At 41.1% G+C, this 15,528-nt stretch overlaps 1 protein-coding gene across 2 annotated transcripts in view; it reads left to right on the top strand.

Annotated features, from left to right (window-relative positions):
* CPQ (carboxypeptidase Q) overlaps positions 1 to 15,528 on the top strand; it is a 479,409-nt gene that overhangs the window by 347,892 nt on the left and 115,989 nt on the right. For both annotated transcript variants that reach the window (XR_003793513.1, XM_029222597.1), the window contains one exon: positions 11,791 to 11,882. Coding sequence is in view for 1 of the 2 variants with exons in the window: in XM_029222597.1 (XP_029078430.1) it covers positions 11,791 to 11,882 (92 nt within the window). In the remaining variant the exon portion in view is untranslated. The remainder of the gene's footprint in view (positions 1 to 11,790; positions 11,883 to 15,528) is intronic.

The raw sequence follows: 15,528 nt of genomic DNA, 5'->3' as shown, positions 1-15,528 counted from the left end.
TAAAAAAAAGACAGAAGAAGGCAGAGGTTGCACAGGATGGGTCAGATCTTTCCATGCAGCTTATTGCTTGGGAAGGCAGTAGCTGGATGTGGTCAAGAGCATGGATTGGGCATCAGACAGTCCCAAATTAGAATCCCAGCTCTGCCATTTACCAACTGTGTAGTATTGGGCAAGTGACTTAATTTCTGTATCTCTCAGTTTCATTATTTGTAAAAAAGGAAGGCACTATTACTTGCTTTGCAGGCTTAAATGAAGTCATGTTTCTGAAATTATATGATACAGTGTCTGGAAACATCTCGGCACAGTGGCTGGCATGGTACTGGTACTGAGTGCCCGTAAATCTTGGTCCCCTCTCCCCATATCCTGTGCCGAATGTTGGCCATCTCTAAAATCACACTGGTGAAGCTGTGATTGCTTTTACTGCTACATCACTGCTCTCCTCCAGTTCTTTTCTTCATTACCTTTCTGCCCTATCTCCCAGTTTTACCCTTGAACCTACTTAAGTCTCTCTCTGGTGTAACCTCATTTTCCATCCAGAGCAATGATAACTTAATTTCTAAAAAATCGGTTTTCTTTAGATAAATTCAAAGTACCTACAACAATGATTATGATTAAAGGCGATGGCAACGATGATAAGAATAACGGGAATTTCTTATTCACCTTGTCTTCTAGATTGTAAGTTTCAAAGAACGTGACTGTCTTTTTCAGCCCTAAACCCCTCACTCCTGGACCAGGAATAGTTGTTGAATGAATGAGTCTGATATTTCGAGTAGCTTTGACTATGCCATTTAATCTTCTTGACTTCTGCACAGTTAGTCCAAATGAGTATTTGTTGATTTGTATGTTCACTTCTCCTATTACAGAACGTTCTTCCTTTATGGAATAGAATTCTTAAACGTATGCTTGTGTTGATACCTCCAAAGATGGACCATGCTGATGTGTTTTAATAAGCGTCATATGTACACATTAAATATCAATAACTTAGAACATGACAGGAAATAATGTTGTTGAAATGTCGCGGTCTACACAGGGAAAAAGAACTCTAGTAGGTTGATTTTAAGGTCTGAGGACAGGGGGTCCTGGGAAAAGTTCTGAGAATGGAGGCATCACATTCCTTCCCACACTGAGCACATAACTCTGCATGGGTTTAGTTTCATTTCAGAAGTGAAGTATTCACAGACTCTGAACATGCCTTGTAAGCTTGGCCCTCGGAGGGCAACAGTTAAACTTGGAGAGTCTTTCTAAGATGACAGTCTGCTGAAGTCTAAAGTAAACTTTTACAAGTGCCTATAAATACTTTAACAGACTATATAAAATTTCTCCCTTACCCTAATGGCTTTTATATGTAAGATGTGACATAATGACCTGGAAAAGCAAGAGGCCCATGGGGGGCTTCCCTGGTGGCGCAGTGGTTGACAGTCCCCCTGACGATGCAGGAGACGCGGGTTCGTGCCCCGGTCCGGGAAGATCCCACATGCCGCGGAGCGGCTGGGCCCGTGAGCCATGGCCGCTGAGCCTGCACGTCCAGAGCCTGTACTCCGCGACGGGAGAGGCCACAACAGTGAGAGACCCGCGTACTGCAAAAAAAAAGGCCCATGGGGTCAGATAATCCATTACCTTGGCAATGTGAGGTGCATAAATTACAAAGCATTAATTTCACGTAAATACCCTGAGTCTTCTCTAAGTTTTCTTTTATCTGGAGAATACAAATATGTTCACACTTTTCAAAATTGAGGAATGAAGATGTTTGAGATAAACAGCACATCTCCTGTAAGGCCAAAAACTTCTCTAGAGAACAGGTCAATCTCATGTCCCTGTGGGTAGAGTTCAGTATTTGCAGAGTCATCAATTATAATATTCTGGATTTAACAGAGATTCAAAGATTCCAGTCTATTTCCATGTTCCAAACCTGTCCAAGCCCAGCTTTCTTTCCAGGCTTTACTCTCCCTTAGGCAAATGTAACTGATAACTGATTTAATGTTTAAAAATGTCCTCTGTCCAAAAGTTCTTTTTACAGATCTAATCTATATCTGTCTTGTTTCAATTGAAAACAATTTCCATTAGATGTGCTAATGCATTCATCAACAAATATGTATAGGGTTCTTTGATTTACCAGGGGCTGTGTGTGGAAATCAAGAGCAGAAAGTACATTAGTCAAGACTAATATGCCAAATGGTTAGTACAGAAAAGAGCAACTTTGAGGTTCAGAGGAAGAAGACTTTCTTCTTCCACTTGGAGCAGGAGGAATTGGAACTGGATCTTGAAAGATGGTTGGGATATGGGTAAATCAAGAAAAAAAAGGAAAGGCAAAGAGGATGGGAAATAAATGGCGGGAGGAAAAGCACAGAGGTAGGAAGAAAATGAAGAGGCTGGAAATGAGGCTTTGGGAAGGAGAGTGGAAGAGGCACGTCGGAGGAGCAGATTGGAACCAGTCTGCGTAGGTCCTCGAATGCCATACTAAACAGGACAGACCCTGTGCTATAAACTAGTGGCCTCAAAAGCCAGGCACTATGTAGGACCATCCATTGGGTACAGAAAAATGTTTATTCTCTATCTAAAACAAGAAATGTTAATTTCTTACTAATATTTCTGGCATGTATTGACAATATTGTATATGTGTCATTTATTCATAAATATACGTACCTGTGATGCATGATCAAATGTCTTACTGGTAGAGATGCATATTCAAAACAGTGTAGAGGCAGAGTACTTCTATAGATGATGACTGATTAAAGATTGTCACTTAGCCAGTGACGTATTCAAAGCAGTACTTTAGGGAGATAAATCTGGCAGCAGTTGTACAGAATCGGAAGAAGCAGTTAGTTGGCAACTGCAGCAATTCAAAGGGCTTAAATAATGGTAGTCACAGTGGGAATGGAAAGAAGAGGGGGTCTGAAAACTGAAACTTAAATGGAACCAAGAATAAAAATTGTGATTAATTTATTGGTCAAAAACAAGTTTAGATAACTTTGCAAATCATTTTATACACAAGGAAAATCTTTAAAAATGTAGATAACATCCTTTCCACCGTAACCCTAAGAAAGAGCATTTGGGGGCTTCCCTGCTGGCGCAGTGGTTGAGAGTCCGCCTGCCGATGCAGGGGACACGGGTTCGTGCCCCAGTCCGGGAAGATCCCACATGCCGCGGAGCGGCTGGGCCCGTGAGCCATGGCCACTGAGCCTGCACGTCCGGAGCCTGTGCTCCGCAACGGGAGAGGCCACAACAGTGAGAGGCCCGGGTACCGCAAAAAAAAAAAACAAAAAAAAAACCCAGCACTTGGAAGGGTTAACAGGAGCAGCTTAAAGATGGTGCCTTCATTATAAAACATCTATGCTTCACATCTGTTGTTTGGTGTTGAAAAGGGATCCCAGAAATGTTCTCACCTCAGTTGCTTGTTGGAGATGCATTGCTTGTTGATAATCTCTGATTCAAGTACAAACACTTTTGTGCTCCCTCAGACAGCACCATCTTCACAAGAAATGCAATTTAGAGGATCATATTGGTGAATGTGAATTTGCAAGAGAGGTCTTGATTTATCATCATTTCTTAAAAATTGCAGTATTTGTTTAACTTCCCCACTTGATGTTTTTGCAAGGTAGAACTCTTAACGGAAGTGTGATTCAGAGGTCAAATCTATCATTAAGCAGGCTTCTCTATTACCCCCTCGCAGATAAAAACACTCTAAATAACGATAGGGAAAAAGAAATAATATGTTTTAAAATTCCAGCTAGATCAAGCTTGTGAGCCTACATACTGACATTATCTTAGAAATATATTACTGAAAGAGCCCTACTATCAGGCATTTTAAATAAGAAAAACAAATTCACATATTTTAACTCTAGTCAAGCATCAGATACAAACTTAACATTTGTCTCAGTCAAGTTAAACTAGACTACAGATTAAGTGTGCATGTGTGTGGTGTAATCATTTTGGCTGAAAATGAGTAGAATGTAGTATCGAAAAATAAATATAATGTATTGACAGACATAAAAATTAAGGAGATAAGATTAAAAGTTCCACATTAAGTAGAAGTGAATATTCTCATACTCTGCTGGTGGGAATATATATTGATAAGCTTTTTTTAAGGCATTGGTGACATGTTTCAAGAGCCTTAAAAATGTTTATACTATTTAGACTCATTATTTCTACTTTTAAGAACTTGCCCTAAGGATAAAAACCTGAAATATCCAACAATAAGAGAATAGATAAAAAAATTTAGAATCACTTTCTTAAAGATTATTGATTATTATTATAGATAGAGGCCACATATGCCATGATTTTTAAGTGGAAAATGTAGTATAAAGTTATGTATAAAAATCAGTCTTTATATATGTATACAAATGCATGCATACAAAAATTATAAGGAACTAAAATACGCTTATAGGTTGTTTTTGTTTTCTAATTTTTTTATGGTTTTCCGTTTTTTAAAGGATATATTGTTTTATAATCAGAAAAAATATTGAAGTAAAAAATTAAAGAGAAATGTCAGAGCTCAAAACGCAGATACCTATAATTTAATACAATTAGCTGTTGGAAAGATTTCTGTGACCATACTATATTTATTTAATGACTTGATCAACAAGAGCTATTGATGTAATAATTTTGACTAGATCCGTCTGTGCTACAAAAGTAGGTAAATGTATTAACGACTGAAGCACATGTAGAAGTTGAAGCACATCTAATTAACTAGGCCACTGGGCTTTGGTTTCACAAAAAGAGCGTATCTTAACTTTCTGAACTGAAGAGTCACTAGTATGCTTTATTTATTTTTCATAACATCTTTATTGAAGTATAATTGCTTTACATCGTTGTGTTAGTTTCTGCTGTATAACAAAGTGAATCAGCTATACATATACATATATCCCCATATCCGCTCCCTCTTGCGTCTCCCTCCCACCCTCCCTATCCCACCCCTCTAGGTGGTCACAAAGCACCGAGCTGATCTCCCTGTGCTATGTGGCTGCTTCCCACTAGCTATCTGTTTTACATTTGGTAGTGTATATATGTCCATGCCACTCTCCGAAAAGGTAGTAGCTGTATTTATACTTATGTAAATATATTTATTCACTCATTCATTCATCCAGTCAGTCAATAAACAGTTTTTCAGCACTTGTTACACATCAGGTACTGGACCAGGGTTATGAAAAAGAGAAACGAGTGTCTCAGAAAATTAGTGGTCTAGTGGGGAGATCAATGTGTAAATGTGGTTGAAAATGAACAGAGAGATCCATGTGAAGATCTAGAAGAACACTGAGAAAGGAACAACCAACTTTTCCCTAGAGTTAGGGGAGCCTTCCCAGATAAAGTAATGTTAGTGATGGGCTTTGTCGAATGAATAGGAGTTTGCCAGATGGAAAAGTTGAAGGGACATTCTAGGTAGGAAGAAGAGCATCTACAAAGGACCAGAAATCTGAGATATCATGGCATCTCAGGTCAGGGACTGGTAGGAAATGTGATGTGGCTGGAGCTTAGGATGAGAGGTAGAAGCAGGATGATAAGGGTGGAAAACTGGGCTAGGGCCAGAAATGGCCTTCACACCCATGGTAGTCACAGCATTTCTACTTCGGCAATGATTAATAGTGATTTTCCTGGCTAATAGAATCCTAATCATTATAATGAGGTAGGACTGTTCACTTTGAATTATGGAAATTATAACTGTTACGACCTGCTCCACAAACACAGGTTATAAATATGATCACATCCTTCAGTCTCCTTTATAGTGAATCATCCAAGCCTCTACAGGCCTTATTAGCAGGAAGTCTGTTATCTCCTCCTGAGGTCTCTGGGACTTAACTCAGGGCAAATGGGTCAGTCCTCCTCCAGAAACCTGTGGCTGGATCCACCTGTGACTACTACTCCTTCTGGCTGCTGCACGGCACTGCTTGCAGCCCTAAGTTACAGTGGTGCCCATTTTGGGGAGCAAGGTTACAACTCTGTTGATATTCCCATCCTCAGTTCTCTAAATTGTAACCTCTGTTAGGGTTGCTGGATCTGAAGGAGCTTCTGGACTTGGCCACATGCTGGACTACAATTAGCCCTTCCCCTGAATCTCAGGCCACTGTGTTGAGCCCAGGTCAATAACCCAGACCCCATCCTTCAAGATCACTTTATTTTAGTGGTTTCCAGGACCTTCCCTGCCCCGGGACTTTAGTCATTGTCACTCTGACCCAACATTTCTCTCATCCCCAGTCCTCTGTCCAAGGAAGCAGGGGTGAGGACACTGGGCTTTCCTCCCAGAAGACCCTGGGCTCCCCTTTTATTGTTTGTTTGTTTGTTTTTTGTTTTTTTACGGTATGCGGGCCTCTCACTGTTGTGGCCTCTCCTGTTGCGGAGCACAGGCTCCGGACGCGCAGGCTCAGCGGCCATGGCTCACGGGCCCAGCCGCTCCGTGGCATGTGGGATCCTCCCGGACCGGGGCACGAACCCGTGTCCCCTGCATCGGCAGGCGGACTCTCAACCACTGCACCACCAGGGAAGCCCCCCTGGGCTCCTCTTACACTCTGATTTATCCCCTGCCCAGTGTCCAGGTTGTTCCTCCAGATAGCTCAAGGGGAAGCAGCTAGCAAGATGGAGTTTTAAAAAGCTTGTTGCCCTGCCCCAGTGCCCCCCAAAACTGTCTAATTGCTTTATATTTACATGGCTAAGAAAGATACAAGTGATTCTTCCAAGAACAAAAGATCTTCCTCCAAGTGATTTTCTGTTCCTGCCTATAAAGAGTAGTAGTTGTAACTTACTTCACTAAAATAATGAATCGTTGTGTAACCATGCCCCCTGTTTTAAAAAAATCAGTGATAATGTGCTTATATATTATATAATGAATTATGTAACTTGTCCAAGGTGGAAATAGGTCTCAACCCCAAAACCTGTATGCTTAACCACTATGCTTACTGCCTCATCTCATTCAGTTTATATACAAATATGTCATGATTTATTCTTTAATTCAGATACTGCACTTATACTAGTCAAGTTTATTGCAGTATTAGACATCTCTAAATGCGGCGCTCTTTTGAATTGTTGATAAAGGAGAGCTGGACAACAAGTGTATTTATGAGCTAGCGCATATATGTGGAAACTGAGTATATTTACTGTAAGAGAAAATTGTGTTTTCTCTACGAAATTGGTGTCAGCACGGAGAAGAGTACTTATACATAGTTCTGGCAGTACTGAAACGGAGTAGTAAACAGGCATTTGAGTTATTACACTTTGTTAACAAACAGTGTTCTTTAGAATTCATGATTTGGGAAATCTATCTACACGGCTGGATTAATCTAAGTTTATTTTATTTTGGCCCACTCTTAGCGCAAGTGCAGGACAGTCAGTTGACCTTTTCAATTTATTGCTTTAACTCTCAGACTACTTATCTTTAAATTTGATAATAACAGAAAATAAACTCCAGCCAGATTGTTTTCACCTTTTCTCATAGGCACTATTTTCCCAATAGCATTATTACTCTCCTCAGTAAAATGAAAGTGAAATGCATGTGTCTTATTTCATAAACAAAGACAAGACTCTGACATATTATCTGTAGTTTACGTTGTTTTAGAGAAAAACTGTAATGCCATCAAAGTTTGTTGTGCTATCTGAAGTTCTTAATAAAAATTCCAGGAGGCCAAGAGATCTCTGGGCAGTTTCCTTACATTTATGGGGGAACTAATTGCCTATCTTCTCACAAAACCTCAATGAGACCTGACTTCTAGCCAGCTCAGCCGGGGTCTTCCCTCTCACCTCCAATTCCAAGGTTTACTTCATGTGCTTGCCTTAGGCTGGTGCTGTAAACCACTGAGCCAGGGCCACAGCTGTGAGCTAGGATTACTGTGGAGCTATTCATGTGCCCTAGTTTCACTACAAGATGAGATCCCTGCATTTGACCTTGTATCACTTTGTTGTGTTGCTGTCATTATTACTGTTTTATTATTGCTGTTGTTGTTATTTTTGTTACTTTATATACTTAAAATGCCTAGCTTTGAAACCAGTTTGGATTTGAGATACACCATACATTCTATTATTTTAAAATGATAAATGCAGACATCTTTGTGTCAACTTTATTCAGTTTTCAGATTTATTAAGCTTTTTTACTTTATCCAGAAACTAAAAATTCTGATTGGCCTTCAATTTTTAAAGTGAGGAAACAATTTCTGTTTATTTGGATTTGGATATGCTCTATGTTGGAATGAGGGCCTACTCCGTGCTGAAAGAGGTTATGTGTTTTTCTATGAGCTAGGTGAAATTTGTGTTTCTCCCTTGGCTGCGTATGCATTATGTATAAACAAAGATGTTCTACGGTTCCTAGGGAAGAAGAATGAGGAAGATGCCTCCTTCCTAGTTCTCTCACAGGCTTTCCCGGGAAATCATTGGCACAGACTGAAGTGGAGTGATGTAGAGTGAAGCTAACAGACAATTCTTGAAAGCCTACTATGTGCCAGGAACTGTGCTTCCTATATATTTGCCTGGTCTCATTTAATGTTCTTAACAAAGTCATGAGGTCATTCCCCTTTTCCTTATGGTGTAGATGAGGAAACTGAGGCTCAGAGAGATTGGGCAACTCATCTAAAGTCAAAGAGCCAGAGGTGGCAGAGCAGGGAATCAAACAATGTTTATTGAGATTCCACAGCCAACACCTTTCTGTGCCCCATGCTGCCTGTCTGTGGACTCAGGTGGCCTGGGGGCTCCAAGTCCACACTAAAGTCAGGGTCTAGTACTGAATGAAGTCCCATGCATTTCTCTTAGGTTCTAGGGACAATCAGAATGTCAGAGTGGAAAAGAGACTTCGCAGCTCAGTCAGGTATTTGCTTAACCACTGGTTTCCTAGCCTCTTCTGTTTGGGCCTTGGAGTTGAATGGGGACTGAACTTCTCCAGGGCTGGGAGGTGGCTCTGTCTCCTGAGGGCCAGCCATGCACCAGCTATGCTGTTGTTGTTTGGAGGCCTTAGCATTCTTCACTTCAAACCGATTACTTTTTTGTTATCTTAATATAACATCATTGGTTATCTAGCTGATTGAAATGTGAAGGAGACTAATCCTGTACGGTAATGATTTGCAAGTAGAACACCAAATCTATGGGGATATTCAGGGCATTTGCTTTTAAAAATTGATTTTTCTCTAACTTGTGCTAACTGTCCCTTGATCCTTAATTAGAGAATTCCATCATTTTAATAACTTGGTACTGTTTTGCTGGTAAATGAGGAGATATGTAAACAGAACGTTTTTTCCCCTTCTTTACGGACCTAAAAACATGTTCAGAATTTTCATTTGCAGCACTTGATCTTTTTTTATTTTTTTTCTATGTTGCAAGCAAAATGTCATTTGATTTAAATTGACACTAAGCACATTTCTGTTAGAGGAGCCAGTGACTATGGTCTTTAGATAGAGACTGATTATATTTCTTAATCCAACAGCAGTTTAAGTTTGTGCTATCAGTGTGAGTCGGTGGTTTGACTCTGCAGCAGGCAGTGGGTACTTCACGATTCTTCTTTAGCAGGGGCTCAGATGACTTTGGAAGATTGTCCTGAGTATTTAGACGCCCCTTCTCTCTATGGGTAAAAGTGTGTGCTCTGTGCCTGGCTATCCATTATGTAGTTTTATAATTCATTCGTTGAATGTCTGTTGCATGGCAGACACAGATTGTCTTCATCACACCTCATTTCATCCTCACAACCACCCGGGGAAGTTGTTATGTTATGAGCATGTAATATTCCCTCCACTCTTTAGATAAGGAAGCTGAAGTTCAGGTAGATCTATTTCCCAGTGGTTACACAGCTAGTGCCTATTAATAGCAGGGCTCACCAGATCTGTCCGCCTTTTTCAACTACAACATTTTGCCTGGAAATGAGCTAGCAGGAAAGTTTTAGGAAATGAGGTTGAGACAGTGGTAGAGGGCTTTGAATTTCACTAGTGAGGCACCACACTTTGGATTAACTTATTCATTCAAAACCTATTTCTTGGGCACCTAATATGTGCCAAACAGTCTGGGCATTGGGGGCATCACACTGAATCACAAAGCTTAAATACCTGCCGTTGAGAAGCTTACAGTATGGCTCTTGGAGGTTTTGAACAGAGAAATGACATGCTCTGGTATAAGTTTTACAGGAGTCTTGCTGACTGCAGTGCAGACCATCAGCTGTAGAGGGGCACAGGCTGAGTCAGGGAGACCAGTTAGGAGGACTGTTTTGCAACAGTCCAGGCAAAAGAAGTTGGGACTTGAACCGGCGTGGTAGCAGAGGTGAAAAGTTGGATTCTAGATGGACTTAGAAGAAAACACCAATAGGATTTGCTGAACAATTGGATGTGGACATTGCTTGTCTAGGCTTTAACTGGAACTCAGGTCAGCCTGCCCCCTAAACCTGCGCTCTTTTAATTATGTTAAAATGCTCAAGTGTAAAGTAGCTTCACAATATTCAATTTAGTGAGAAACGTAGCTCCTTTTCAATGCCTTGGCACTAGACTTGTGAAAGCAGAATACTTGTTGGTGTCCAGAGGAGGCAGGACAGAGCTCCATTTCCCAGGAGCATTTATCATCCAGGCTGAAGTCGACCCGCCGGCTCCCTTGAAGAAGGCCACGTGCCTGGGTGGTAGCAGTTGGTTATACTCGACGTCTATAGTGTGTCCATCTCGGAGCCATTCAAAGTCCTTCCCTATGGTTTCCCTGCAGTGAGGCAAGAGGACAGATCTTATTAATAAGATTTAAGCCCAGCTTCACATGTTTCTGCCTTTGTTATTTCTCAGAAACCACATCATCAGGTCCAAATCAGAAATGAGTTTTAATTCTTGGTCAAAAAGTGGAACTTTTAGCATACTGTTTGACCATTGTAGTGAGCTTTTACGGAGCGGACACAGTCACTCAAAAATGGTTCTAGGGCTTCCCTGGTGGCGCAGTGGTTGAGAGTCCGCCTGCTGATGCAGGGGACGTGGGTTCGTGCCCCGGTCCGGGAGGATCCCACATGCCGCAGAGCGGCTGGGCCAGTGAGCCATGGCCGCTGAGCCTGCGCGTCCGGAGCCTGCGCTCCGCAGCGGGAGAGGCCACGACAGTGAGAGGCCCTCGTACCGCAAAAAAAAAAAAAAAAAAAAAAAAAATGGTTCTAGATACGCCAGATCTGCTAGTAGCTTTAATAACGCAGGATACAAGTTTGTATTTCCCAAGTCAATGAAATTGCCACCAAGCTGTTTGTGCGGTAATGAGATGAATAAAGTGTCATTCTCATTCAAGTCATTTTCATTGACCTTAAGTGAATGACCTTATATTTCCAAGAAGGAGGGGAACATGACCCTGAGTAAACATAAACATTGCATCTGCTTCACAGTCCTTACATTACTAAGGACAGCATGGGCAGCTATACTTGTGGATTTGGACTAAGAAGCAACTCCCGACACACCTTGTCTTGAAGTAGAGGCAAATGATTGGGTTTCAGTTAATCATTGGAAGGCCTCGTGATCTGTCTAGAGCCTAGCTGCATCTTCTGGATGCAATCTAATATCCCAATGAACTTGGCTATCCATTGGGTCCTACTGGGCAGGTTGTCCAGTTAAGGATATGAATAGAGGCTCTCAATTCCTGGCTGGCAGACCGCATTTATCACAACCCCTTTCTTCATTAACCTGCCCTGGAGATCAGCCCTGAGGGTACTCCTTTGTTGTGTCAGCCACACCCTAAATCAAGCAGCCACACCAGCAGGAGATGAACGTGCACACCTCTGATTGCCTCCTGCCTCCAGAATGCAGATAAGAGGCCCTGCCATTTTTCAAAAATTCAAAAACAACTGAAGAATCACTTGTTTTATTTTATTATTTTTCCCAGGGCTGCGTCCAAAGAGGACTCTGCGTTTGGTGCTCTGGACTGCAGAGGAGCAAGGTGGAATCGGTGCCTTGCAGTATTACCAATTACACAAGGTAAGAGAGCAGCCATGGACTGCTGGGCATTTGCACATGTAATATCAGTGTAAATACAGCAAAAGCACTGATGCTTTTAGTTTAAGAATTTCCTCTATTGTCCTGAAGACTCAGCAATACTTTGCGGTAGGCTGGCCCTGGCAAACACCCCTTGCAGAAGTCTTCATCCAGCTCCATAAAGGAGAATGCACTGGTGAGCTGAGGGTGCTGGGATGGAGCTGAGTGATTTTCTATTTCTACATTAGTCTGTAGCCTTAGGAAAATTACACCTGCTCTGTGGCCATTTTCCTAAACTCTCTAGTTCTGCTATATTCATGTATGCCAGAGAAATAGTAATAGGTTAACATTCCCTGTTCCTACTGAGTCCACCCCCATACCCCAATGTCCCAAATCCTCCTGGGAGCGCTGGTATTTGAAAGCCACATCCTGAGACCTTGAGTCAGCCAGAAGCATTGATAATGGCCATGGGAATAGCAGCAACGAGAGGTCTCAGACCTGGGAATGTGGAGGCCAGTGTGGTTTGACAGTGACCAATATAAGGCAGAAGTGAAGCTTGAAGCAAGAAGGTGATAGTGGAAGATCATAAACAGAAATAAAAGACCACGTTTAAGGCAGGGGACAGGGACTCCCAAGGCAAACGAAATAAAAGCAAAAATAAATAGGTGAGATTTAATCAAACTTGAAAGCTTTTGCAAGCAAAGGAAACCACCAACAAAACAAAAAGGCAATCTACGGAATGGGAGAAAATATTTGCAAACGACACGATCGACAAAGGGTTAATAGCCAAAATACACAAACAACTCATACAACTCAATGTCAAAAAATGGGCAGAAGACCTAATAATACATTTCTCCAAAGAAGACATACAGATGGCCAACAGGCACGTGAAAAGATGCTCAACATCTCTAATTATTAGAGAAATTCAAATCAAAACCACAATGAGGTATCACCTCACACTAGTCAGAATGACCATCATCAAAATGTCTATAGATAATAACTGCTGGAGAGGGTGTGGAGAAAAGGGAACCCTCGTGCACTGTTGGTGGGAATGTAAATTGGTGCAGCCACTATGGAAAACAGTATGGAGGTTCCTTAAAAAACTAAAAATAGAACTACCATATGATTCAGCAATCCCACTCCTAGGCATGTATCTGGAAAAGATGAAAACTCTAATTTGAAAAGATACATGAACCCCAATGTTCACAGCAACACTATTTACAGTAGGCAAGACATGGAAACAACCCAAGTGCCCATCAACAGACTTAGGAAGATGTGGTACATATATACAATGGAATATTATTAGTCATAAAAAAAGAAATATTGCCATTTGCAGCCACATGGATGGACCTAGTGAATATCATACTAAGTGAAGTAGGTCAGAGAAAGATAAATATTATATGATATCACTTATATGTGGAATCTAAAAATAATACAAAAGAATGTATCAATATATACAAAACAGAAACAGACTCACAGACGTAGAAAACAAACTATGGTTACCAAAGGGGAAAGGGGGTGGGGGATGGATAAGTTACGGGTACGGCATTAACAGATACAAACTACTATACATAAAATAGGTAAGTAACAAGGATTTACTGTATAGCACAAGATATACAGATATATAGTATCTTGTAATAACCTATAATGGAAAATAGTCTGAAAAAAAAATATATATATATAACTGAATCACTTTGCTGTCCCCCTGAAACTAACACAATATTGTAAATCAACTAAACTTCAATATAGAAAAATGAGGGACAAGGACATCAATATCAAGAACAACCTTGAAGGGAGAGAGGGCAAAATGTACAAGCTGAGAAATACTCTGGACCAAATCAAATGTTTGTTCAAAGAGGAACTCCCCAATCCGTGGGTGTTTTGCTGAGCAACGAGTGCTGGGCAGGGGAGCAGGGTCTGGTCTGCTGGATTATTCTCCCTGCATCTCCAGATTAGAAGGAGCACATCTTGTAAACTTAAATTATCAAAATCAGAGAGAGGTCCGTTGTTTTCTGAGTTGTGTTTATATCCTTTTTGGTCATTTGACAAAGTCTCTATTACCCTATTTCAGTTATTTAGAGCTTAAGAATAATAAGTTTAGTTAGGGTCATGAATTCGGTCACCGAGTATCGTTACTTTCTGTACAAAGGAGGACCATGCTTTATGCCCAACTCTTTCACCACTTCAGTTCTTATGGCCTCAAGTGTTCCTGGGGAATAAGGTTATTCCAGATTATGCCCTTTGGTTGGTGGGTCAGTAGCATCATCTTCTCCATGTTGTGGTGGACAAGAACATCAGATAGGAGTCGTTCTTGACCCAGCAACATTCAATTAATATTCTCTGAGCACGTACTGGCTCAGGCACTGTATTAGGTATTAGGTTTACTGTCATTAAGAAGATTCACCATGACCTTGCTGAGACTGCCATCTAAAGAAGGACACCAACCACTGAACTTTAATCATAATATAAAGTGTTAAGAATGTTCTGTTAAAGAACAAACCAGTGATGGCAGAGACAGAAAGTTCACGTAACCTGGCCTTCTGGACTGGTCAGGATAGACTACATGAGAGAAATGACATCTAAGCAGAGACCTGAGGACTAAGCAGAGGCCAGATAAGGAAGAGGAGTTGGCAGAGAGGAGGTGAGTCCATGGTAGTGGGACCTCCATGTGCCAAGGCTGGAGGTGAAGAGGTCCCAGCACACAGCGGAAACTGAGAGGCAGTCAGAGTGGCTGCTGTGTGGAATGCAAGATGCACAGTGGCAGGAGCAGAGAAGAGAGAGAAGCAAGAGGCTGGGCTGGAAGGTACAAACCATGTTTAGAAGTTTGCACTTTGTCCAGAGTGCAAGAGAGTAATCTAATTATTTTTAAGAAGGTGCTTTTAGAATCTATACATCTTGGACTCTATAAGAAACATAAAAACCTAAAGGAACTGTTTTGAAGCTCAGTCATTCTCTATAATATACTCTACTTCAAGAAAAAAAATGGATTTAGGGCTTCCCTGGTGGTGCAGTGGTTAAGAATCTGCCTGCAAATGCAGGGGACACAGGTTCAAGCCCTGGTCCGGGAAGATCCCACATGCTGCAGAGCAACTAAGCCCATGTGCCACAACTACTGAGCCTGCACTCTAGAGCCCGCAAGCCACAAATACTGAGCCTGTGCCACAACCACTGAAGCCTGCATGCCTAGAACCCGTGCTCCGCAACAAGAGAAGCCACTGCAATGAGAAGTCCACACACCACAAGGAAGAGTAGCCCCCGCTCGCCACAACTAGAGAAAGCCCGCACACAGCAACAAAGACCCAACACAGCCAAAAATAAGCAAATTTACTTATTTTTACCAAAAAAGTAAAAATAAGTAAATAAAATAAATTTTTTTAAAAAAGTGGATTTAAACTGTAATAGCTCCAGCTTGAAATTTCCTCAACCACCGAAATTCCTTAGATCTAGGAAAAAAAAAAGTTTATTTCTCTGAAGATATTGAGTTTTACCATAGCCTTCTAATAAATACATGGATGAAATCAGAAATTACTTGATTTTAAAATTCTAAGAGGTTGGCAGGCATATATATATATATATATATATATATACTCAAATGACATGCAGTGACATTAACAGAACTGTTTTATCTTGAAAATATCCACATCGTCTT

The sequence above is a fragment of the Monodon monoceros genome, unplaced genomic scaffold, assembly GCF_005190385.1.
Source record: "Monodon monoceros isolate NGI ecotype Baffin Bay Population unplaced genomic scaffold, NGI_Narwhal_1 Super_Scaffold_14, whole genome shotgun sequence".
In the NCBI taxonomy this organism is placed as follows: domain Eukaryota; kingdom Metazoa; phylum Chordata; class Mammalia; order Artiodactyla; family Monodontidae; genus Monodon; species Monodon monoceros.
The sequence above is the reverse complement of the archived record's forward strand: the minus strand, read 5'-3'. Positions and strand labels throughout refer to the sequence as shown.